The 26,280-nt window shown below is 41.1% G+C and overlaps 2 protein-coding genes across 6 annotated transcripts; one reads left to right on the forward strand and one right to left on the reverse strand.

Moving 5' to 3' along the window:
- Nucleotides 1–475: 475 nt before the first annotated feature.
- On the reverse strand, nt 476–12,147 carry LOC135378179 (sorting nexin-21-like). Of its 4 annotated transcripts, none has more exons than XR_010418296.1 (4): nt 11,732–12,147; nt 8,528–8,664; nt 3,443–4,952; nt 476–1,330 (listed from the first exon to the last, which is right to left on the reverse strand). XR_010418296.1 is itself a non-coding variant. In XM_064611109.1 (4 exons), the coding sequence occupies exons 3-4, from the start codon at nt 8,627–8,629 to the stop codon at nt 4,245–4,247; spliced, it is 810 nt and encodes a 269-aa protein (XP_064467179.1). In that variant the 5' UTR covers nt 8,630–8,664; nt 10,032–10,106; nt 11,732–11,817; the 3' UTR covers nt 476–4,244. The 4 variants fall into 4 exon arrangements, 2 of the variants coding, with proteins under 2 accessions (XP_064467179.1, XP_064467177.1); XR_010418297.1 differs by having other exon boundaries at nt 476–1,193; nt 1,253–4,952; XM_064611109.1 differs by adding an exon at nt 10,032–10,106 and having other exon boundaries at nt 476–4,952; nt 11,732–11,817.
- Nucleotides 12,148–12,503: 356 nt separating this feature from the next.
- LOC135378180 (uncharacterized) lies at nt 12,504–26,280 on the forward strand. 2 transcript variants are annotated; one of them, XR_010418298.1, is made up of 7 exons: nt 12,504–12,682; nt 12,967–13,150; nt 13,804–13,965; nt 14,511–14,718; nt 19,886–20,081; nt 20,252–20,462; nt 23,019–26,280. XR_010418298.1 is itself a non-coding variant. In XM_064611110.1 (6 exons), the coding sequence occupies exons 2-6, from the start codon at nt 12,977–12,979 to the stop codon at nt 20,403–20,405; spliced, it is 894 nt and encodes a 297-aa protein (XP_064467180.1). In that variant the 5' UTR covers nt 12,504–12,682; nt 12,967–12,976; the 3' UTR covers nt 20,406–20,775. The 2 variants fall into 2 exon arrangements, 1 of the variants encoding a protein (XP_064467180.1); XM_064611110.1 differs by lacking the exon at nt 23,019–26,280 and having other exon boundaries at nt 20,252–20,775.

A 26,280-nucleotide genomic window follows, 5' to 3' on the forward strand; every position in this document is an offset into this window, starting at 1 on the left:
TCAGTTTCGCTTTCCTCTTTTCATATAGATTCCGAAACTATTCGCCATCCGCGAAACGGGACATATTGAGGGACTTAAGGCGAAAAGGACAGAATGGTGGGATTATCCCCGTAAAACGGGACTGTCACGGCCAAAACGGGATGTCTGGTCATCCTACTTAGAATATATTTAGACACAGCAATGAATTACAGTAAAAGTGACCAATTAAGGTAAAAGTGGTGTCAACTACCGGGTCCAATTGAATTGTATGAATTGCAAAGAGGTAGCGAATGTAACAGTTTTTATTACCGTCCATCATTCTAAAAATTTATGGCAATAAACGTAGTGGTGTTCATGATCATTTGCACTTTTTCTAAACACGTGTTCAAGGTTCAGCCGTTCTTCTAAATTTCTGCAAAAAATCGCAGCATCAAAAAGGGCAATGTAACCTAAATTACACGAAACCCCACTCGCGTTAATGAATTTGGAACAGATAATACAGGCATACATATTTATTTAGTGGTCATCATTACACACAATAAGCTTACTGATAATTCTAGAAGAACATAGGAACTCTGAACTACACAGGCGCACCAGCAGTGTATGCTACAATGCAAGTGCTGCTTGTAATAGAATAAGTAGGAATCCTTATAAATGCACTCTAACAAGCAGTTAAAAGACTATTTTGTATCACAATCACAATCGAACAAAATAAAGCAACCAGATCTTTGGTCTACAAATTAATAGTGCTCAGCATAGCAAAAGATCAGATCAGCATATGTCCACAGGAGGATTACGTAGCTGGAACAAAACTCCATGTTTGTATCAACACTAGTACCACAGCTATAGGGCATCACTTTATGTGCATAATCTATAACCATAATGTTTCAGTGATAATGTGTGGCTGCCATTATACAGTGCGTCTTCCCTATCAAGCCAGAGTGTCCCGTCAAAGAAGTGTAATTGCATTTAGATTGAACTCCGAGACTTACAGAGTTAATGTAACTGTTTTCTTTCCTGCCAGAATCGGGAAGTACATTGCGGATTTGCTCTTCTTAAGTGCAAGAAGGGGTGCCAACTCTCTAGTTTCTTTCTGAACACTTCCACTGATAACAGCAGCAAGAATACACAGCTACCGGTATCTGTACCAGCAGTGAGAAGGAAATGTGAAGAGTAGGGGCCGTGCTCTTTCTTCCATCACTTCTTGCAGTGACCTGATGAAGAACCGAGCGTGGCCTAGCAATTGCACTTCTCGAAGCAATGATTTACGCACCCATTCCAGCTGTAACCATTGCACTTAGTAGAGTATTTCGGGATGGATTGGAGTGGATCCGCAATGCACTTCCTGATTCTGGCAAAGAAACAAAGAAGGACACTTTAACTTCGCATACCTTAGAGTTCAATTCAGAAAATTTAGTCACTTGCAATTCAAATTAGATATCATTACTTTCTGTATGTGGCAACAGACTTCTGAACAGTAACTAGCACAGATCCCATATGCTTTATACACATAGTTTTTAACTGTAAATTTTTTTACACATCAGGTGAAGACACCCTGTATGCACTGCACTTTGCTTGCAACAAAAGTACAATGAAACAGCAAAAATGTGAAAGCTATTACAGGGTCACAAATACATCAAGTCCTATATCCATAGTTCTGGTGCCAGCCATTGACTTTTGTTTTGCTTCTTCTAATTTCCCCTCTCCCCCATGTTGTTCAACTTCTGCTAGTGTACTGCTCCTACACGACAGCAGTCATTTTTTGTGTGTGCACACAAACGGTTTTATATCACAGGAGGATGCGACACAACTCTGCTGGTGGAGGTTCAGAGGGTACCTGTTTTGCCATCCTCATTTACAGAACAAAACAACTAACTTGTGCATTGGCAATACCATGTCTTACTTCATCAAGTGCCTCTATACAAAACATGTTCATCCACAGCAGTTTAACTACTAAAACAACGGTACATGAGAAAGAAAAAAAATGAGTATGAGTATGAGCAGCAGCCCACTACAAATGATGATGTGTGAATATGATTTATTCTCTAAACATCCTGTCCACAATCTAGCTGTGCACTGTGTATTTGCCAGTGTTGAAACACTACTTTTATACAATTACATTCTTTCTACTTGTGGCAGTGCAAGGCAAAAGCAAAATAATATACACAGCAAAAGTAAGCTTCAGAAATAAACTCGTACCACACACATGCAAACTTCAACAACTTATGTGAACACTGTTGCACTCTGTACGGAATGTGCTAAAGTATAATTATAGCATTCTTATAGTTTTTGCAGTCACATACTGAATATTAACGCCTAGACACATTGATGTGCATAAACTGTACACATCAGCACTGTGTCCGTAACAGGTACCAGCAAAGCCGGCTGCTAACACCCATACAAAGTCCAGGCAATTGGCCATGGACCTTACCAGGAAAGCTCCCAATGGCTTCTCACAATTTGGCACACGTCCGCTCAGCATGGTGGTCCCCACAGAAGGAAGCTGTTTTAAGGCGGGTGTGTCACCAGATACACTACACGTGAAGTACACAATATTGCTGGTCCAACTTACTGCTTTGAATTTCTGCACTTCATGAATTACCTAAGCGTAATATGCAAATTTTGAACAATATACTACTTGAGACTCATTGTTGTGCTTCAGTCCAACAAAGTCCCCAAGATGAACCTGCACCATATTATGAATTTGCCTCCACAAAGGCAGTATGCTCCAGACAGTGTGGGTATGTGCCTTCTACCAATAAGTATGTGGAAACACAAAAATATGCTGCACAGAAACAGTTGGAATACAACAGGCGTAGAGAAAGTGTCAAAAATTAGATAGATGACAGGTTTTCCTGGCACCCCCACAACAAAAATTTAGGGTGGCTCTCTCCGTTGAAGAGGTCCGCGAGGTCATGAGCATAGAATTTTACTTTACTTCCATTACTTTTAATTAAATTGTTTTACTTTAACTAAATTAGCAAATAATTAAAACTTAAGTACATTACATTAAATTATTTCACTTAACCTTACACCAAACTACAACGTCAAAATATTCGTAGGTGCCAACCCCATAAATAATCAGAAAGATGCAAATTATGTTTATGATGTTAGATGCAAATCCAACATGAACATCTCTTTTAGGATTATGCCCACCAGTAGCCAAGTCAGGTGGATGTCACACGCCACCCAAATGAAGATCCTGCACATAACCCTGGATGCAGAAATACACAACGTGAAGTATACGCTAATTTTGAAACAGAATTGCTGACAATCAAACCAAAAACATGGTGACATTTTTTTAGCACTGACTGTTGTGTGCCCCCGGTGGATGAAGTCATGGTATAAATCTCACAGTGATGGCAAATGCTTAATGTGAGTAGTTTGTCATGCTAATGTTACAGCAATGCTACTGTACTATGATAGACTAAAATGCCTCACGACCCTAATGGGAGAACTGTACCTGAAGGTACTATGGGGTAAGTGGCATGGACTTGCTGCTTCTGACCACCACACGCATCACCAATCTATTGGCTTCTCTCCGTAATAGGTACCTGCAGCACAACCCTTAAATATAATGCTCTTATTCATTACACTCCTGCATTTTAGTGCATGCAACATGCAACTAACTTACTAAACATGAAGTAAAATTATGTCTACATCCTGCAACCATTTACATTCCTTGTTGGAGGATCATGGCCACCTTACCTGTTTTCATGTCATGGGTACCACATACCACGCAGAAAAGCACTCATAACTGGTTGTCCCCACACATTTCTTCACAATCACTGTCTCTTTGTCCACCAACATTTCTTTTTTCAACATCTCATGCATGACTCGTAAAAGCTTCCTTTAGGTGGAAACAAGTACTATGTACAAAGAACAGCAAATTGCATTCCTCAAACAAAAATGTTTCTATGTATTCTGCAGAAAATGCCCGTTCACATTTTATAGCAATGCTATGCTGGATACAATTACGTGTATTATTTAATTTTAGTATCTACATTGGTGTAAAAATATTACAAAAACGCCCGCTATTTTTACAGCCGTCACATAACAGTATCATCCAATACCATCAGAGATCAACTGCTGCATTACACAAGTACATCACATTGTCTACTGCTATTACAGATGGAGAGCCACCTTCCTTCATCACTGTACTGTGTTCAACTTAATTAACGCTGCTTTACACAAATTCTAATGTCATATATTACTAGAACGCTGTATTGATCTGCTACCGACCATCACTGACGCATCGAGCTGCACTATGAATAAAAGGCTGAACAGTCCTTCTTAAGAATGAGCTCCAACAATGTAGGCAGGGTGTCTACTACTATACCAGCCTCTCTGACTTCTTTCAACCTGGCCTCTAACTCCCTTTTGTCCCTGCCGACAGCCCACCAAAGTCTGATTGACAGCACTAGCAACGGCACCTGCAACTCGCTTTGTTCTTTATCCCAAATGCTCCAGGGCTGGGTCACCTTCTGCCCTAGAGCAATTTCTGCGAACTTCTGCGCATCTGACACATTATCTACTGCATTAAGGCATGCAGTGAGTATGGCCAGTGTAGCAAAAGTGTCTCTGTCTTCGCTCCCAAGAATTTTGTCCTGCACTGAAAATGCGTTCTCAAGAAGTACCGCAGCATCCTCAAACTGACCAGCCATCATGAGACGATGGGCACGGCGCACTTCACGACCCCACGTGAAGTCTGAGAATTCTGGAGAGCGACGCAGCTCAGAAGCAGCGTAGATTTGAGAGAGCAGTTTTCGAAAGGCGAGACTCCGCTCAGTGATCACTTCTGCAGTGAAGTTGCCAATCAAGGCTTTTCGTGGAAAGGGAAAGTTTCGCAGGGAACATGTCGGATGTCGTCTCTGCAGCCCGGTGATGAGAGCGAGAAAGTCTGAATACCGCCGTTCCAGGACACCAGGGTTTCTTTCCAGGCCATGCGCTTTTTTTACCAGCACTGTGTAGCACTAGTAAAATACAAAATTTTTGTTTTTTGTAAAATGCATGGGTTTCAGAAGGCAGAGTATTTTGGCAGGCAGGTCCATTGTTTACAGGATTTGCAAGGATCTTACATAGCCATGCAACATGACAACTTCCAATGTTCTAGCACAGTACATGCCTTTCTTTCATAAGAGCTGAAGCTCACCGTTGTCCAGTTACCACTTGATCAGTAAGCCAGACTTGTTGCATGAAGTCACTACCATTATAAGGCAAATACATTCGTCTGCAACTCATCCTCAATTACAGCTACAATATTTCTTGAGGGGAAGCCTCAGATCTGGGGCTGGGACTAGAAGAACAGACTCGTGCTCACTTCTCCTTCCATTTACCTTCTCCGAATCGCTGCATTCTCCACGGTCTGTATTATAATCAGGGTTCTGTGTCTTCGGTTCTAACCGAAAAGCACCAAAAAATATATTCCCGTAAATTTTTTATTATTCAAGTTTAACAAAAAAACGACGAATACAAAAGTGTCTGAGGAAAGATTTGGGGAATTAATCGCTACACGCTTTAAAATTACCAGGGGAGGAGAGGGGGAGCACAGTTTTCACAATTTAGGCACCACGTAACTAATGTTGTATTGTTTTTGTTTTTTTTCTTGTTTTAAGGCTGCGCTGAGATGCACAGTTTTGAAATTATATTGCGATTTATACTCGCCGATAACTGCAGGACAAACCACGTACACGCCAGAAAAATCACTGAAAAACACTAATTTCAGGAAAGTAAATAAACACCAAAAAACATACGCCGTGTCCACCCTAAAATAAAAGCCAAAAGTGCGGAACCCTAATTATAATATACAGGGTGTGTACAGATAAAGTAGCCCCCATTTACGCAAATGCGTTGTTTGTTTACTGTGCAAGCTTCCTGCGGCACACGATGACATATTTATGCAATGAGAGCCAACAAAAAAAAATGTGGTATCCAAACTCTGTGTAACAAAAAATATAGTCACGCAAACCCTGCTCCCCGTGCATTTTGAATCAGGCACAGCGATCTCTGCACAGATGCATCTGCTAGGAGTGCCACAGGTGCAGGAATCGAAATAAAGCCCCACATTTTTAATATTTGTAAATGTTCTTGTTAATCACATTCAAACAAAGACCAGATTGTAGGTGGATGATTGTGTTCTATACGCTAAAATAGAATCCCAAACTGACCAGGAAACACTACATAATTCATTTGCTTCAAAACTGGTACCAAAACCTGGTAATTTGAGATTAATTTTAGAAAATGTGCTGTAATGTCACTTACTAACCGTAAAACATCCTGCATATTCTCCTACAGTTTTGGAGGCAATGTTGTAAATCGAGTTGAGAGTAATAATAATAATAATAATAATAATAATAATAATAATAATAATCGGGGGTTTACGGCGCGAGACAACTGAGATCATGAGCGGTCTGTGGATTGCTTTTGCCCAACTGAGGGTTCTTAACGTGTGATGAAAGCTCATCACACGGCACCCTGTATTTAACGTCCCTCACGGAAGACGGCTTGTCTAAGCAACTTGTACCCTGCCACCAAGTTACTGACATCCTCGGCAGGGTTCGAACCGTGATCTCGGGATCAGAAGGCGAACACGCTACCGACTGAGCCACCGAGGCCGGTCGAGTTGAGAGGTACAAGTACTTGGGTGTGCACCTCTCATCTAACCTCAAGTGGAAAGAGCATATCAATTCTGTATCCTCTAAAGCTCTGCTCGGCTACCTGAAGCATGCTCTGAAGTTGGCTTCCGCAGATACTAAACTCCTAGCATGTAAAACACTTGTACGACCAATTTTGGAGTATGCTCAAGTTGTCTGGGACCCTCATTTCGATGGGGACGTTAAAACACCTGAATCTGTTCAAAATAAGGCAGTCAGGTTTATTATGATATGTATGCTACAACAGCCAATTTTCTCTGTCTTCCGCTCCTTAGCTTTAATGCTGCTTAGAACGAGACGAGCTTTGGAAAGACCTTCACCTAATTGTCAACAAATAAATCAATATAGATTCCTCGTTCGTTATACACTGATTTTGCAGGACCTTCTCCACTGCAAGGTGTACACTTTCTGAACACTGTACCCTTCATTTGATGTATTTAAATATAGTTTTCTCCCACGCACAGTATGCTTATGGAACACAATTTCTGGTGAAACAGGACTCTTCCCCAAAAAAGTTTTTTGTGCCAAGCAAGCCTCCTCCTGCCACAGCCTTGCCAATGAGTATATATAAATAAATAAATAAACAAGAATACTCATTTCTGTTATTTAAGTTTCTATATGTTTCTGCACCATTTAGTGCCCCTAGGGGAACCCACAAACAGCTTTCTGGGGACCGCCATGTTTGCATCAGTATAACCCATTCGAACTGCACGAAGTGTGAAGTTTGCTTGGCTATATTACAGCAACAAGCTGCTAAGGGCTCAATTTCCTGAAGATCCTGTCCTGTACACATGTCACATTGCCAAAAACCCAGCATGTGCCTTAGGTGTTTCTCCCTCCTGGCACGAGATGGAGCGAAGAAATCAGAAAAAGGTGCGAGATGCACACTGGTCGTTTCGGAGAGTCGCATCCAATGTGATGTTGACTTCACGTGTCTCGGAGGAACAGTGGCAGTTGCCGCTTTACAAGTCAGGACATGTGAAGAGTTACACTGCGCGTGTGCTGGCTTCTCATCGCCAGCAGCAGCAGAGACAGTATTGCATACGTGTGCAAAGGTGAATACGCAGCAGCATTATGAGCCGTCCTACGAAGGGTACGTACTTGCTGCGGACCACAGTTGGCAGGGCGAACCATGTACGTAGCAACAGGTCAGCTCAAATAAACAGCTCTGTCGTTGTCGTTGATTTGATGCCACTGTAACTTGTATCATATCTGACGTTTTTTTTGTTTTGTTTTTTATACTCGGAGTTCGCTTACCACAATTTTTTGTTAGCTTTGATCGTGTAAATGTAATTGCACTGGAAGTTCGTATAGTATGCAGGCAACATGTCACACGCTTAAACGTGGGGCTACTTCATCTGCACACACCCTGCATGCGTTCCGTTGATTCAACCACATATCCATATATTTTGCAAAATTTAATCCCAATTGTATAACACTGCATTTCAACAAAAATAAAACACTGCATAACTGTTTGTAATGAAGCTTGAACAGGCATAAACTAATATATCCCATCTGTTTTTCACAATATATCTGGTGCTCTCTTAGTGTTTCACACAGTGTTGATTTAGGAACCTTTTCAGAGTTGTTCAGAAACTATGGATGCTTTTTTCGTGCAACCCTGCTCTTCTTCCATAATTTCAGTTCAACTGCAAGCACAGTATGATAGAGGTAAGTGACATGTAGATCAACCGATGCTGTAGCTCGTCTAACCATGCAATAAAAATGTAGAATCAGTTTCAAACGATATGAATGTCATTCCCTCGAGCATCTCTGAGTCAGCATCAGTTACCTGCTTCTCCTGCAGATGCCATGCAATGATTGTTCTGACCTAGGGAGCCCCGCACACATTCATGGAAGCTAACCAAATTACAAACATCTGTTTGCAAACTTACCACAAATTTCTTTCGCCCTTCCAACTGAGTCTTGGCAGACACTATTTCAAAAGTCACCTGTTGAGGGCCTGCTCGCAATGAAGCGTCACCAGATGAAGCCATGGGTGGCGTCGGCTGAGATGTTTTGGACCACAAACCTGTGCCAGAGTTGGAAACAAGGAGAGTAGGGGTAACAGAGTATGGCATAGATGCAGGCCAGCTGGTGGACAAACTCCGCAATGTGAAAAGCCTGAGCTTGGGCACAACTCCATTCCCTTCTGTATTGCCTCACGGCCCTGATGATAATAAAATAAATGAAATAAAAGCAATAAACCAGAGGGACAGGACAAACGAATGGAGTTGTGTGCTCATCCTGTCCCTCTAGCTGTGCCAAGGCTCAGGCTTTTCACATTATAGAGTAGGGGTACATATAATGCTAATAGTAATACCATATTGTTGACACAATGGTCTTCGTATAGGTGCGCACTTCGTCTGTACATAGCACATATTAAGAAATAGAAAGATAGTACCCAAAAAAAGATAACAATCACTGTAAGAGCAAAGTTGATGGCATGACAACAATGACAAAATACTGTATAAGTGGTTAAATTTGCGGGCTCTATAATTCGCAAATTTGTGAGAAGACAGGATCAGGCAATTATTCGCGGAACCTTAAATTCATGGTACCGCGGTGCATAGACCCTGCATCTTAGGGGCCTTCCACCTTGAACTTCCTGGATGAAGCTAATAAAAGGTATCACAATTGGATAACTCGTTCAATTTGTCTTCCTTTTGAGCACTTCTGAATGAAAGGGCTGCGATTAGGGGGTCCTACTCGGCTTGTATCTGTGTCATTGCCGAATTGCCCTGTGTCCCGTCAGTCTTGTCATCGCATCGAGCAGGTGCGATTGGCACTCGGTAGTGATGCGGCAACTTTTACAAAGACCTATCCGCGTGGCAGAGTGCATACACGCTTGCTGGATGATCCAGACTTACGAGGAACTGGAATCACGGGACACCTACATCCGCGCGGGATTTGTACGTGAAGGCTGGACTACTGTCTCCAGTTGCAGCGGCGAACTGAACACTTTGCTAGGCAATGCAGTGCAATAGCGTAAGAAACCGCGTGTACATAAGTTACCTCAGCGTCTTGGGTCAAATTTCTTACATATTTCGTTCACATATTTTTCTGTCATTGGTTAGAATATTTTGCGGAACTTTAAATTCGCGAAAAAAAGGGCAGTCGCGAATTTCGCGAAAAATAGGTCCCCGCGAAAATTACTACTTATACAGTAGATGACATCTAAAGTTTCGAATTATTGACAGGCAAAAATAACCTTGCTCTTGGATTATCCCCCCCACAAGTAGGTCAGAGAAAGTCTCAAGACACAGAAGGCGAGTTTAACAAGACATCAAGCACCCTGATGTCTTCATGAGAGCCAAGCTGTGGAGTTTTCTTTTTTACACACTAATTACATGAAAACAATCATGTGCACAGAGTACGTAATTTAACTGGTTGACATACCTCAGTTAACATTCACTTCATGTTCAAAGGAAGTTCTCGAGTGTTGCAATCAAGATGAAAGTCCAAGAGTCGGACCTATGAGTTACACGAGACCTATGAGGACCTATGAGAGTGGCTTACAAGGATTACCTCACAAACGGAAGAATGGCATAAGCCGAGACTTGCATGATCGTTTTAGTTTTGGATGGAGCGAGTACCATTCAGCGCTTGATACAGATTGTAGCAAACGTTACTGGCTAGCATTTTTATTGTTTGTCGTGCGCTGATAGAAACAAAAATCTGTTGTTGATGGATGAGTTGATCTAGCGAACGCATACATGAACAAGGGCTGATCATTTAATTTCGGGGCCTTTATTATTATTTTCCCCAGGAAACCATAATACACGGGGAAGTGGCAACAAGGGAAGACACACAGCAACTTTGTGTAGGTGCATGCGTGAAACTGCACGGCAATACCTCCGAGTGTTCACTCTGTGGAAGCTGCTCGGTGGGTGTTTACCTGCAATGTACACTGGCTTGTATTTATGTCTCAGGAAGGCTGATGCTGAAAACACACAAAATGTTGCGAGCACCTTTCTCAGAGTTCCGCAAGAATTGATCGAAGACATTTGAGTGTTATTCCCATTTCGAAGGTGGGCGCTTTGAAAACAACCCACACCCAGAGAGCATGTCCACCTGCCACATTGAAGAGACTGCAGCATGTGTGGGAAATCATTTATGCTGATCAATCTCTAGCTATCAGAAAGGTTACACATTATGTTAAAATAGCGTTGAGCATATGCCAAAGTAACTGAAGATATGAGAATGAAGCATGTGACTGCAAAATTGTGTCAATTTACAGAGACCTCCGTGAGCGAGCCCAAAACCATGGCCACTTTATGTCCTCAGTAATCACTTGCCATTAAAACTGGGTGTATGTGTATGACCAAAGCAAATGTTTTCTCAGTGGAAAACAGCATCATCCAATAAGCTAAAAAAGGCATGACAGTTGAAATCCATCGTCAAGGCCACTTGGATTGCACCCTTTGATGCTGACGGGTCGTTCATAAGCGCATCCCTAGAGGCATGACGATGAATGCAGAATTCTGAAAAACAGTCCTATGACGACTCCACAATATTGTACATAGACAATGGCCTGAAAAGTGGCACACTGTCAACTGAACCATGCACCATGACAATGGTGCATGGTTCAATGAGGCAATAAATTTCCAGCAAAACACAATATTCTATTGCTCCAATTGCTCCACTACCTTCCTATTCCTCTGACCTTGCTCTGATATAGTACCCTCAACTGCAGAAGATAAACGCCGTCAATTTGGCGAAGCTGATGAGATTCAGGCCAACATGACAAGACATATAGGGCTGTTACACAAAGGGACCACCAAAGGGAAGCACACATACAGAAAATAAATAGATGTGGTCAAGCATTGCGACTTGTCTCATATCCGCCAAGTAGCAATACAAGATAAGCCGAAGCTCAATGGCTGAACGTAAAATATGCTATTACTTATCAAGCATGCTGTAAAATGTTTGCGTGCGTGATAAAATGATGAAATATCGCATGACCACGAAGTGACACAAATAAAATTAAATTAGCAGTTGACAGCAAGAACAGGAAAACTGCCAAACAAACTGTTTAATAACATGATCCAGGTGCGAAACATTGATGACAATTTACGTTGCAACTCCAATTTACTTACGGATCGTCCTTGATGTTGAAGAGACCAAATGTTCGCCTGAATAGTCCACTATATCAGAAGAAAAGCACAGAGTTCCTCCGACTTGGGGACACCAGAACTCATCGATGTCATCCGACAGTGAAGAATTAATATCATCGGTGTTCATCATATACGACGTTAGTCTTTGATGTCAGCAGTTTCCATGTCCCAGCAGTGTGTAATATCGGGCATTCGCTGGTCTAATGGCTCATCTCAACTGCTCTAACGTCGCTCCTCTCCTGAACATACTTCTAACGACGCCATGAGTGTTTTGTTTACGTATAACGACGGGCTAAATATAAATAAATAAATGAGCCGTAAATTTACACGGTATATTGGACAAATCAGCTGCTGAGCTGCCGATCCCTTTTGCCTTCGACGGGAATTTCGTGCGGCTGCGCTGCTGATGGCGCTGCTGTTGATATTATTATTGTATTAGTCCGTCAGCCAATGTCAACTCTTTCTTTTGATTTTTTTGCTATTTCTTTGCATCATTATAGTCATTATAACATATATTGGATGTCGTGTACTTTCATCGTGAATGCAATAAAAATAAGTGGGATATTAAGTGGTGACCCGTGGAACAAAAATATAAATTTAGGCTGAATATGTAGCAAACATTCAACATAATTTTATTTGGAATGCTCTGGAGATTACGTCAAATACGTCTCAGTTACGTCAAAATTAAAAACGTGTCCAATTTATTAAGAAAAACATACACTGGTTTGAAATTCAGAGACGACTGAGGCGACTGTGAGGGCTGCACTGGCCGCACGCTCTCTTCACATTCTCCACTTGACAGCTGCCAGGGTGATGGAAGTCCTCCTCCGAAGCATCAGTTTAGGAATAAATAGTTTGTCTGCGAAGTCGTTACGGTCTTTTGCTTTACCTATCCGTGATGACTAGAAATTTGACGCGTTTGAAACCTTGACGGTGAGTGTGATCAGCGTTTCGCGAATCCTTATTGTGCATGTACCTTTCCTGCATAGCGCCCCAGTCGTACGGGGAAGCTGTTTCGATGTACCGAGTGGATGCGTTCCCTTGTAGGCCAAATGCGTTAACTATGCTTTTTTCGCACCGCTGGCACCACAGCTCTGACTGCTTCTGGCAAAGTGATCATGCTCGCACCTGCATTGATTGCGAGATAATAAATCTGCATGCAGATCTCGTTCCGTTCAGATCTGCCCCATTAATACTGAGCTGATGTTTGATTCCAGGTACTGACGAATGGCAGTCGAAATTCTTGACACTGATCACTTGGCAATATCTGCCATCATTACAGTTGCATTGCAACTGACCTTTTTCATAATCGCTTCAGCTTTTCACTTGGACAAGTTAACTGATTTCGCCGGTGGTACCAACTTTATTATTTTGGCACTGACTGTGTTTTTACTTGCACAGGTGAGCGAACTCTCGGCTATTTTTAATGAAATGTAGTACTTGTTGTAACGCGGTAGGTGAATATCAAAAACGAGCGAAAAGTCAAATGTAAACGTTTATAGCCACATCATGATACAGCCTTAATCCTAACACCTTTCCTTTCTTTTTTTCTTAATACACATATCCCTGCATAACATGCGAACATAAAATTATTTATTATTTAAAATTATAAAGATTTATTATCTAAGTCTGAATCCTCAACTTTTTGTATATGTATCAGTTTTGTGGGCAGGTTACAGCTGTAGGGTGAAAGAAGGCAGGCAGTGGAAACTTGTATGTTGTTCAACTGCAGTACACAACATTTGTGCATATAATTGCCAAATTTTACCCAACACTTCATCTTCTGACTTTGCCAGCCATCTTGTGGAAAATTGCACATATAGCCTGCATGCCAGGATTTGTTATACATACGTCTCATAAGCTGCACTATGGTTAATTTGCACTTTAATACCTTCAATTATCGATCTGGAAGCGTCACATGAACTAGTCTGAGAAAAATCTAATAAACTCAGATTTGTCAGTAAAGTATATTCCTGTATACACCCTCCACATCTCCTCAAAATTAAATTTCCTTCGGGGTACCCCAAACATGATATTTTATTATTCTGTTATAGACATACAGTACAAGACAGGCCCTGGTTACCGGACTGGTATGCTTGTGGGGAGTGCGGCTTTCAGGCTTCCTTCTCTTTAGGATAATAAAAATTGGAAGAGACAAGAGGTTCGAAGAAACTGGAAAAAACATTGCACGTTTTGCCATATTCTGGACATTCCAGGTAGGAAGAAAAAAATACCTTCACAATATACCATTATTTATTTATTACTTACAAGAGATATTTTACATACTCCACAGGGCCGTAGTGTCACATGAGCTTGATGACAATCATAGAAAAATGTAGAAACACTTGGACAGATCTATTGTTTTTTCTGCAAAATATAACACAAAAAGAGAGCTCTAAGACTAAAAAACAGCATGCTGGCTGGAATGTAAATGCAAGGTTCATCTTCTTTGACTATCCAATGGTCTGCACACGAGTTGGTTAGATAACAGCAGGTTTATCAGGTGGTTAGTGTGTCCTGGGCAGACTTCATGGGGAACTTTTGAAATATCTGTTTGAAAGCATCAGTGGAGAAAAAAAAAAATTAACACCAGAGAAATCACAGGCAGCACAGGAAGTGACAGGACTCAAGCCCAGGTTACATCTCAGTTTTTCCACGTGAAGCAGATTTGTAACTACTAGGCAACAGGACTACTTTTTTTTCCCCATGCCATTTCCATGTTGGCTCCAGATGTAATGCAAAGGTTAATTGTTCTTTCCAGGCTGTTTGGGTATACACTGTGAGCCTTCCAGTGATCTTTGTCAACTCTCCCCGCAAAGCAGAACCCTTGACATCTCCTACCATGACCCGGCTTGACACAGCAGGCACCGCTATCTTCGCCATCGGCTTCATCTGCGAGGCAATGGCTGATGTGCAGAAGTATGACTACCGCCAGAAGACTGACAATGCCAGGCATTGGTGCGATGTTGGTAAGTGTACTTAGGCTTTGGAAAACACTAGGGTCACAATTCTCTCCATAGGGTCAGAATGATAAGATGTATTCCACAATGAAAAGCCGGGTGGGGCTGTGGGAAGCAAAAGTATGTGAAAAAGAACATAGCTTATGGTCATTGTTTCACTTTTTATGGTGAAGCCAGATAACACCTGATTTGTACCACTGGAGTCAATTTTGGTTTTGGGTCAGGTCAAGTGTTATTTCCCTGAGTTACCTTTTGTCCTTAAAACTCTGGTGCATTAAAAGCACAGAAACAGCGCTTTCTGCAACATGGTGGCAGCAGCAGACGTGCTTCCAAGATGGCCTGAATTATGGTGGCTTTGGAGAAAATCCACTGCGAGATGTGGCATAGGTTGATGTCTCGATGTTGCTAACAGCTGCGAGATGGCGTTCACTGGAGTTCAAGAAGAGTGGCAGGCAAGATGTTGACCTCAGTGCTAATGTACTAAATCAGAGGTTCTGAAACTGGGTTCCGCAGCATTCATGGCACCCCGTTCAATGGCGCCATCGGTAGCCTCTGCGGTAGCCAACACCTCATCCGAAAAATAAAAACGATTGTTGTACGAGGTACATCGTAACATGATGTATAATTATACACAGGTTGTATCGTTTGTACTACGAAGAGTGTGTTAAATACAGACTCGTGCTTCATAAAAAGAATCGACAATGTGCTGTTTGCCATGAGGTTTTAGGAAATAGTTCTCTGAATGTGTGCAGAATCATACCCTGTACTAGACTAACAACTAGAGCTGTGCGAATAGCAAAATTTCCATTGCAAATAGTTTACGAATATTTCACTTGCACTGCGAATCGAATCGGAATAATTTCCCCAGACGGCAAATCGAATTCGAATAATCAGAATAAGCCCAATTCGAATAATTTCGAATACCCCCTGGTGACATATTTTGTGGTGTTATGCTCATTCGATGATGTTCTGCTCCAAACTTGTGAGCCTATTCACCTAGCATAATACAGTATATCGTGAGAGAAGGGGTCCCTGTGTTGTGTATGGTTAGACTGCATTTGTGGGATGAACTGCATTGACAGTTGGTCAACATGTTGACTGCTGTTACCTGACTGTTACATGCAGACTGCTTTGTGTGCATCTCGTCATTTCTATGTTTACATTGTGAATTTCCTGTACTGCTTTTTAGAAACTGCACATATTTCCATCTGTTACTGGACATAACTCCGAAAGTTGGGAGTACATTTACTAGAACACGCAGTGCCCAGAGTACAGTGTTGACCATGAGCTCACATGGTCTTCAGTAACGGTATGTTGTAAACAGGGAAATGGGGCTTCACCTAACACTTGAATGGAATGAGGTGAAGCCGACTTGCAGAATGGAGCCGCACACCAAAAAGGCGGTAACGTGAAGTGGGCTTCGCCTAACTCTAGGATGTAATGAGGCGAAGCCCGCTTGCAGAAATGCGCTAGCGATATACCTCGCTTCATTGACAGAATGGCGTAAATGCAGGTAGCTGGTCATGGAATACCTCGCTTCAATACAGGTTCGGACAAAATTTTACGGAACACGCGAGCAGTGTACTTTTTCTTCTGTGTGACACCCTAGCAGCCTGCGGAAGCGGGTGAATTCATTGGTTCATTTGCTTCGGAGGGGTGGAAAGGCGCGTTGTTAGCGACACGCAATGGTGATAACAGTATCGCTTGGCTTGGGGGCTTGGGGCTTGGGTGTGTCTGGGAAGTGGAAGCTCTCGCTGTGTGTCGCTAACAGCGCACCCTTCAACCCCTCCGAAACAGTGAACTCACCCGCTTCCGCCAGCCGCTAGGGTGTCGAACCGAAGAAAAAATACGCCGCTCGCGTGTTCCGTAAACTTTTGTCCCAACCTGTGCTATTCGAAAAATATTCGAAATTTTTGAAGTTGCGAATCGCATTCAAATAGCATCAGATATTCTTTCATATTCGAAATCCGCTTCATGCCTTTCCAGGAAAGGTTTATGGAAAGTTCTATGATCCAGATTGCTTATGCCCTTGTGATTGAATGTGGTACAGCTCCCGTCAAAGTAAATAATAACACTAGAAAAAAATTCTGTTTCACTTCCGAGCGTGATAACGGCCAGCCCTGGTGCACTGGGGCAATGTTAAGTGAACAAAATCGTTCCCTTAAACTAACCGAATAATTTTGTTCAATTAAGATTTCCTCATGGCCCCAAAGGTTCTTGTAATCGCGCTCGGGAACAAGACTACATTTTTTTCAGTGTTATTGTTAACTTCGACGGGAGCTGTACAACAGCTATCTTCCTTTAAAATACTTTAAAAGCGATAAAACCCCCGTGCCGGGGAACAGTCATAAAACGACACAACACACAGGCACAAAAATCTTCTTCAAAATCTTCCTTCAACTATAATTGATAAAATCTTAGATGACATTGTTTTAATTATGTCAGTTTTTAGGTACCTCAGTTAGTTGAAAAATAATTATATTCTCACTGATTAGGATTCTAACGCTTTTCGTTGGCCATGACAAGAGGCCTTGTTAAATTATCTACAAGGCTTTCTGGAGATGTAACTGTATGTAACTGTACATGGATGTATTGAAAGAATGTTGCACTTTTCCAGCTCTTCCCTCAGTTACTTTGTTCATTTTTCCTTGTCTTTCTTTCTTTTGTTGAAACTAAATTGGTCATATTCAGTCCTGCTGTAATCTTCATACAGTAACTGTAAGAAAAAGAGGTGAATGTTCGACCAATAAGATTGTAACACGCGTACAATAATTTGGGCACTATGCTACTCAAATTAGTACCAACTGTTATTTATTTATTTATTTATTTATTTCATTTATTTTTTGTTATTGTTGCCAGTTCTAATTTTGTCACAATATAATTTCTATTCCAGTTTCCGTTTCTGTTACCTTTCCATGCTCGGATAGGTGGTAGGGCTCTTACATAGGGCTTCAGGTGCCCGTGACTACAGGAACTCTTGCCACTCTACACAAGTTCAGATTTCTCAAGCTCAGTCAGTATGTATTTTTAATGGTGATTTTGCATAGTCAAAACCGAACAACCACACTCAATGCTTCAAAACTTCCACTACTTTGCCACATGACTAGTTTTGTTAGCGTAGGGGAAGGAGCCAGAGAGAGACATCGATTTTCAGGGTTATGATCCTTAGCAACTAGTTTTGCACAAGCATGATCACCTCAGAGCTAGAAGCACTTTGCTTAACCAAATACACACAAGTGTTGCAGCATGATGAACTGAAACACACCTCTTGTGCTGGTATGAGTTATGCAAATCTTTTAGGTGATGAAATACTCGAGGCATTAAAAATATCATACTTCTTGTGGAATACTCACTGTATGGGGGGTTTGTCTGATATATTTGCTGTTTGTCAATATCTTCTGCATTTCAATTTCCAAGTGTCCCATTGCCCAATCATCACAGCACTCCACTGCTCAATGCTCTCAAAAAAGAGCAGAAATGAGGAACGCTTTGGAAGGTTTCTTCTGCTCTTGCCAGATATTGACCATGCCACCACTAAACTGCAGTGAAATGCATACTGAGGGTCGAAGGGGGTTAACTGAAAATATGGTTAAAATACAAATACAATACTCGGGAAATGTAACTTGTAAGGCTACTAGGTATCTGGTTACGTTGTTGTTATTTTACATGTGCTTTTATTATCTTTTTGCAAATAGAAAACTATTAAATGACGATACAAGTGTAATTATTTGGGGTGTGACTTATTTTAGCGGATTTCATGTAGGTGTGTTGGAAGCCGCTCACCACAGGGTGGGGGGGATCATTGCGTTAAGAACTTACTGCTATACACAGAAAAAAGGCATAAGAGAAAGACAGATGCTACATGCAGTGCTGAGCAGGGTTGCGGAATGGGGTCACCCATTCCAATTCCATTCCGAGGAATGGAGATTTGTGATAATTCCATTCCTTTCGATTCCTTAGAATAGAAAGGTGTGGTCAATTCCCACTCTTCCATTCCATTCGTTTAATTCCACAAATAAAAAATAAATAAAGAAAAGAAAGACAAAGGACCGGTGACTGTACTGGCTAGCCCAGCAGTGTTAGAGGAGGTTGTCATTACCCAGCACGGAGAAACCACAAAGACAAGGTGCAGGGAGGTTCCTAACATCACAACAACATTGATACACTACTAGTTGCGATGAAAAACGTTTTTTAATTAGGACATGTGAGCAATCTTGCTGATGAGGGATATCGTGTGTTCCGGTTCACAAACATGAGGTGCTGGAAAGAGGTGCCTGATAACCAACTTCGCTGTGCTGTCATCAAATGCAAAGCTGTGTAAAATACTCGTTCTAGATTTGCTGAAGCTGCACGGAGTTCTGGGTGACCACGGAGAGCCTCCCTGTATTATTATTTTCGAAATGAAGAAGACAGGAAGCCCCGTTTATACATGCCCAATATTCAACAATATTTTTTCGCTCTTGACTGTGGGCAGGTGCGGTGCGTGTGTGCAAAGGGCGTGAGGGCAGAAACCAGTGGGTTGAAATCAAAACTACCACCGGAGCACCCAGATCATTCTATTCCAATTCCATTCCTGGGAATAAAGGCCTAATTCCATTCCCATTCCATTCCTAGGACAATTTCTGCCATTCCATTCCAATTCCATTCCAGGCTCGGGGGGGAGGGGCATAACACAAGCTCAAGGGGGGGCAGCCGCCTCGCTTTCCCTCCCTTCCAACACCCCTGATTTCACAACATGACTTAATATGATGGACAGTAACTGTTCTGAGGCTGCAACACACAAGTACACAAACACAAGCCAACAAACATGAAAGATTGAAATATGGCTGTCATTGAAAACGCCAGACTGCGGCAGGAATTGAACTGTATATCAATCTTTCATGACGGACTGCTTGGCGCTCCATAAAGTATTCTGCTCAAAAGCAAGATTTCTAACAATAAGAATGTGACCTCAGTAGAGATTTTGTTCATATGTCAAATATGAGTTGATATGTTCTATACAAAGAATCATAGGAATGTGTGTTTGCACAACCTTGGCACATTGATTGAAGCGAAAGCCTCAGGTCAGGAGCCCCCGATATTTCAAACAGAGGCTGTTCTTCTATTTTCTTATCTGCTTTGGTACTGCGAGTGATTGTTCTCTGAGTAATTTAGGCTGTGTACATTGCTAATGCAGGACTGTGGAAATACTCACGACATCCAAATTACTTTGGAGAGATTACTTTATGGTGGGGCATCTTCATCATCTCCATCAATGTACTCGAGGGGGTTGAGTGGGTGGCAGTGCTCAGCCCCCTTTTCATCTCTGCAATTATCCTCTTCCTCAGTGGCGTGCCCCTCCTGGAGAATAGTGCCGATCTGCGCTACGGTTGGTAGGTGGACCATTTCTTAGTTTCCCAGCAAAACGGATACCACTCTTACAAATAGCACACGTTGTTGCCTTGACGGACCTGTAGGGTTGCTGTAGCATTGATATTCGGTCTACATTATGTGTTGGCTGTCGTATATTACATTTTTATTGCATTTTGTTGTATTCTGCCAGCATGGAGGAATATCAGCGGTACAAAAGAACCACCAGTCCCTTGGTTCCACTACCACCTAGCCTCTACGAAGAAGTGCCAAACTGCTTCAAGTGTATCATCTGCTTTGAGTTTCCTATTTATACCAACACGAAGGCCATTGCTACTTCCATTTGAATTGAAGGCATGGTTGTGATAATGAAGGCAGGAAGCACATGGTTGTGGAAAGCCTGGGTAAGCTGCCTTAAGAGTGATAGTATGAGCTCGAGTGATTCACCGACTATGTTGCATAATGAGTGCCAAGTTTTCAAGGATGTAGTGTTGCATACTGGGTGTTCCGGAAGTCTAGCTACGCCTCAAGAGCCACAACAACCAAAATTTCTCTAGTGCTCCGTGTTATGCAACTAATCATTTATTTTAGCCCCACATTTTCAAATGTGCACCAGACTACGGAAATCATGTTCTGCAACACAGTATATTTGAAATCAGACTTAATGTGTATGAATCCTTGGAGTAAATAATAGAACACAATCGCTAAAAGCAGACATTCAACTTGCGTACATCCTATCCTATATCACTACTGAGTTTAAATAAGGTTGTGGTCAATGTCATACAAATATGCACTCGAGCTATTGCAAGATCACATATGGGAAAATCCACTATGTGATCTGAGACACCTAGTGTCAGAAGGACATGCAGCAACTGGCCAGATGTATCCTTACTTTTTGCATGCTTGCTACATATTTATTTGAGTGTGTTGCACTGTCTTTACTTGCCTTGCATACCCTCTCTCACTTGTTCAGATGCACTTTTAGGTGTTCAGCGTGCAATTTACGAGTAATTTTTTTCTATCCACAGTACAGCCAACAAAAAGGAAATCAACAGCAAATTCTAAATGTAGTTATCAACTAGTATAATGCACTCTGGATGTGTTTAGAGGGGCATTGCCAGTAATGTTTGGAAAAATTATGGCCTACAGGTACACCGATTAAGGACTTAGCCCACGGCTTACAGGCAGACATTGCTGTACCAGAAGTATACAATTCCATGTCATTTCAGACCTAAAATTAACAATGTACAATTTACTCAAACAATTTCTGAAGTAATGCAGCCTGAAATAAGAAATGTTTTGCTTCAATATTGCCTTTCATATTCTTGTTTTTTCATATTTGGTATTTATAGTAAAACTGCAGCAAAGCCATTATGTAACAAACACTCGAAAATCATATCTTTAAATAAAACCAAAAAAAAGCAGGCGAGCTGATGGTTCCGGACCTCCATAATTAAAACCCTGAGATTGTGGAAAACAAGACACAACAAAACACAAGAGATGGTCTTGTTTTCCCCAATCTCAGGGTTTTAATTATGGAGGTCCGAAACCACCAGCTCGCCTGCTTTTTATTCTGTTTTATTTAAAGATAAGATTCTCGAGTGTTCGTTACGTAATGGCCTTGGTGCAGTTTTACTATAATTATGGAAATAATATCCGTGACTGCTTCAAGTTTGAGCAAGCGAGACGTGTGCAGTATGTTGCGCAAGGAGTTGTATGCATACCAAGACTGCGTTACATTTTACATCTTCATTTTCTTATTTTTTTTTATAAAGCTGCCGCGGTACACCTATGGCAATATTTTTGTGCTACCCCAATTCACTAATGGGTGCGAAATACTCAGCCTCAACATTACTTTCACAATAAAATTCCTTTGCAATTTTTAATGCTGGAAGAAAGATACGTAACTGACTTTCAAAAACAATTCTAAAGACTTCATGAAAAAATTTTAAGCCGTATTTTAAGTGATTTAACTTTGTCTATATTTTCCTATTCAGTATATTTCGGGAAATGCAATATATTTTTCTGTGTATTCAGAGTACAATATATTTTTCTGCGCATTTCCTTATTATTCAATGGCACATTGTAACAGTTATGTGCATATATACTGCTTTTAGACATTAGCTAAGCTAGCCTTGAACAATCAATAGTAAAGCATGTGCATTGCATTTTGAACTAGCTTAAATTTATATCAGGAAACAAGTAGCACCGCCAGCACCATATTTATTCTGATACACAATAAAGGCAAGAAAAATGTAGGTGGGAACTGGAAATAAGAAACATTCTCTGCAGTCTGAGGAAATTAAACTAGTGTAAACACAGTATTGAATGGACAGGATGATAACAATGATACCCCCTGGGTCCCATACTGTCCACCTCGCCTTAACGACTTCTGTCGAAACTTCTTTCGACAGATGCCAGCAACGTCTTTGATGTGTTCCAAGTGAACACCCACGGTTACTTGTCATGACTTATATCGATCTAGACAAGTGTATCAGAAATACAGCAAGCCCCTATACATGATGAAAAGTGGCTGTATGTAGTATTACAAATATTCCGGTAGCGTTTGAAAACTGTGTTGTTTCCCATATATCATAGCCTGGTGGCATACTGAAAGGCTATTATTGCAGACACTGTTGTCATACTGCTGTATCACAAGTAATGGGACGTGGACAGTTTTGCAGTACTCTGAACCATGCATCTTAAAAGCTTGAAGTAGTGCACTGCATATAGTCCATAGCATAAGTTCATCCTGCTCTATCATTACGTCATGAGTGTGGATATACTATCTTTCACCAATTTTCTGACAGCAGGTAAAATACTGTAGGCACATGTTCAGGCATACAGTTCCCCCTATTATACACCGAGCAATGAAAGACAGAGCTACAGTACTTACCACAAGATTGTGCACACTTTAAAAAAATATATGTGACATCTAAAGTATATGACTTTTCCTTCAGGCTACTACCTGGGTGATTCATTTCCATGGGTATGTTACGTTTCACCTAAATCACTGTCTTTGCATTTCATGCTCTAACCTTACCTCCTCCACTACCGTCAGACACACTCACAAAAATACCTCCACTCTACACAATCAGCCAGCCTATTGTTTTACCCGCTAAAAAAAAAGGGGGGGAATTGAAATATAGTAGAGTTAAACAGAGAGCAATGCAGACTTGCACTGCATCCTACTTAGATTATGTAGGTACTTGCCAGCTATTGTAGAGAAACATTAACCTTAAAATATCACATAATAATTATGCATGTGCACCAAGCAGCAATCCTATTTCAGCTCTTTATCTTCGTAGCAACTTATCAACAATATTTATCGACTATTAGCCTTAGCTTTTGACTGTCAGAAGCTTTCCATTGTGAAAAGCAAAATATCAGAAGAGCTATATAGGAATAGCAACAATACACAAATAATCGATATATATATATTCACAGTCCTTCCATAATGTAGGCACTCTGTGGTGGTGCTAGCACGTGAGCATTTTCTCAAAAAAGTATGCGCCTAACTTTACAGGACTCCGCAGTGGGATATATCCAGATTGGTTATAGAATAAACAAATTGCAGTGTAATTTGGTTTCTGTGGCTTTCTTATAGTGCTTCACGACATAGCACTCACCCAGTAACCCTTGTTAGTTGGACGACTTATACTAATAGCAATGAAGGAAGAAAGCATTGTTGCATGTGTAACACAAAGGTGCATATAAGGAAACAAGGCAGATTCAGAAAACAAGTTGGAAAGTGTTTCACGCAAGCCACAGCCATTACATGTGGCTGTAATGATGACAGGGGTTGACAGTACTAAGTACCATGGAAAAGCATCTTGTGATACTCAGCTTAGTGCTGGTGAACTGGTTGGAAATCTGTTCCACAATCATCTGCTGTACTTCCTTGATTGCAGCATTGTTGTCAGCTATGTGCTTCCTTCCAGACCTACACTAGGTTAAAGTTGGCTAAATCAAGATATGGGCACTATGATCATGTGTATTCTTTTGGCAAGCACCATGCTCTGCTAGTGTGTTTTGCAAAAGGCTTGGTTTCTTACAGGATGTTATACTATCATTTAGCAAGACTGTGCATTTTTATTATGCATTAAGGAACTTCATATAAGGCACTACATAACAGAACACACTGTTTACATTTAAAAAAAAAAAGATCAGGATTTGATATACAACAAATGATGTTAGCATTAGCATGGAACGCACTAATATACTGGAATCTTTTAAGCAAGGACAGATTCAATCCGTTGCTACATTGATTATCATGAATTCACGCCAGTAGAGAATACCCTTGTCAAAAAGCTGCACAATTGCACAGTTCATATCATTTGGCTGATGGTACGTTTATGAGGAGCTATGAGGGTAAGTTATGGTATGTGTGTATCATTTCCTGCTAGGTGCTGACTAAGAGAGTGCTGCTGCTGCATTTTCAGTAGCATGCTTGATCAGTCGTGTCCCATTTATCCAAGCTTCTAGGTATCTGACTTCCTGTCTTCCAACTCTGAACAGCAAAAGAGGATTTTTATAGGAAATGTCCCTGAAAAATGAAAGTCAGCACCTCTCAAATGTAGTTGTTGACAGTGGCCACCATTAGCACTCGAGAGAGAATATTGTTGGTATGTCACAAATTCATGTACGGTCTTCCATGATAGGAATCAACTGAAAAAAAAATTTGCTCCTCCACTGAAGCTGAGACCTAGATTACTGTGTAGAAACCTATGAAATTTATGTTAGAGGCATTGTAGAGGTTAATTTTCCATCAGCAGTGTTCCAAATGCATTTGTGACATGCCTATTTGCCCCATGTGGAACCATTGCATTCAGTTAATACGTATTCCTACATCCCCATTTTTCTTTAGAGCGAGTCTAAATTCCAGAGTGCTGCAAAATGACCACGACCATGAGGTATATCAGCATACATTTTTATTATTCTAGCTGCCATCCAGAAACCCAAGTGTGATAGGAAACTATAGTTAGTCAGTCTAGACTGTACACATAAACGCCCATCTTCAGTTAATCATGCCTCTGAATGCGCAAGCATGTTTCTCTTGTGCACTCTAAATATGCATATGACAGTGCACAAACTAATGATGGAGTCTAACATCCTACATTTTGCTCTTTGCCTAGGCTACCAGAATGCTTGTTTGGATAAATGAGGCACGGCTATCTTACTAGTTGGTACTGTACTGCTAGGCATTTCAACTCTGTTCTATACAAAAGTGCATTTTGTTATGAATTCCTTTGTCTTCCATGTCCACGTGGGAGTTCTCAGTTCCCACTCCTTCCTCGTATATCCCTTTGAAGAAAGTACAAAAAATTCAAGTGGAGTTCCTTGAGCAGTCTACTATGCATTATTGTGTATTCATAGAGCCTGAAGTTTTCGGGAAATATTTGTTTCTAAATTTGGGGGGTAAAAATCTGGCAAATAAACATGTGAATTCGGGTGAAAAAAACTTCCAGTATGCTAAATTCGGGGAGAACTCTGGCTCAGTTACTCTAACTGCATTTGCTACCAAACAAGTTCCTACAGACGTCCCAGTGAGGGCAATTTGCCGGGTAAAAGTCTGGTTTCACCCTAAGAGGCAACCTTCAATTTGGGGAAGAATCGGGTTAAACCCTAAAACTTCAGGCTCTATTCACAAGGAGGCCCTTGTGGTCAGTTTCTGAACACAAGAGTTTCACTATCTGAAATTGTACCTGTTTTTTGTTGGAAACTTCAACCTGGCTAAAAGTGCAGCACTATATGGCAAGAGAAAATGGCTTTTACCTTTGAAATGTTCACTGCTGTCCAGAAAGTGTGGCGTACTTATGCTACAGTATGGTGAAGACCACAAGTCTGTGTGTACATTCCCTCAGCAGTTACTAGTAAGCACTGCAGTAACGCATATATTACACTAGTCCACAGCAATATGAATAAGTATTACTTTACATGTTGTAGTTAGGATCTAGGATTGAACCCATTGTATAAGACTCCAGCTTGAGACACTTTTGTTGTAGTCTACAATTTGGATAGATCTTTCCCATCAAATATCACAGGTTACAAAATATACCTCAGTTTTGTTTCAATAAAACATGTTCACTTGCAACTCATGTATTTGTGAGAGTACTTGTTAAAACTGTTGAAAGACCGGCCTTATACAGCTAAGTACCGTGGAAGTACTTCCTAGTAGGGGTGTGCGAGTCCGAATATTTTAAGTCGAATCGAATATCGAAT

The sequence above is a fragment of the Ornithodoros turicata genome, chromosome 1 (assembly GCF_037126465.1).
Source record: "Ornithodoros turicata isolate Travis chromosome 1, ASM3712646v1, whole genome shotgun sequence".
In the NCBI taxonomy this organism is placed as follows: Eukaryota; Metazoa; Arthropoda; class Arachnida; order Ixodida; family Argasidae; genus Ornithodoros; species Ornithodoros turicata.

Bases quoted from the DNA above. Each gene is read 5' to 3' on its own strand.
- LOC135378179 (XM_064611107.1), bottom strand. From the start codon at position 11,879: ATGATGAACACCGATGATATTAATTCTTCACTGTCGGATGACATCGAT. The intron at 8,665-11,731 runs GTAAGTAAATTG...ACTCTGGCACAG, and splicing joins TTCAACATCAAGGACGATCC to GTTTGTGGTCCAAAACATCT. The intron at 4,953-8,527 runs GTAAGTTTGCAA...GTATTTTACTAG, and splicing joins AAGGGCGAAAGAAATTTGTG to TGCTACACAGTGCTGGTAAA.
- LOC135378180 (XM_064611110.1), top strand. From the start codon at position 12,977: ATGGCAGTCGAAATTCTTGACACTGATCACTTGGCAATATCTGCCATC. The intron at 13,151-13,803 runs GTGAGCGAACTC...ATTCTGTTATAG, and splicing joins CTGTGTTTTTACTTGCACAG to ACATACAGTACAAGACAGGC. The intron at 20,082-20,251 runs GTAGGTGGACCA...GTATTCTGCCAG, and splicing joins GCCGATCTGCGCTACGGTTG to CATGGAGGAATATCAGCGGT.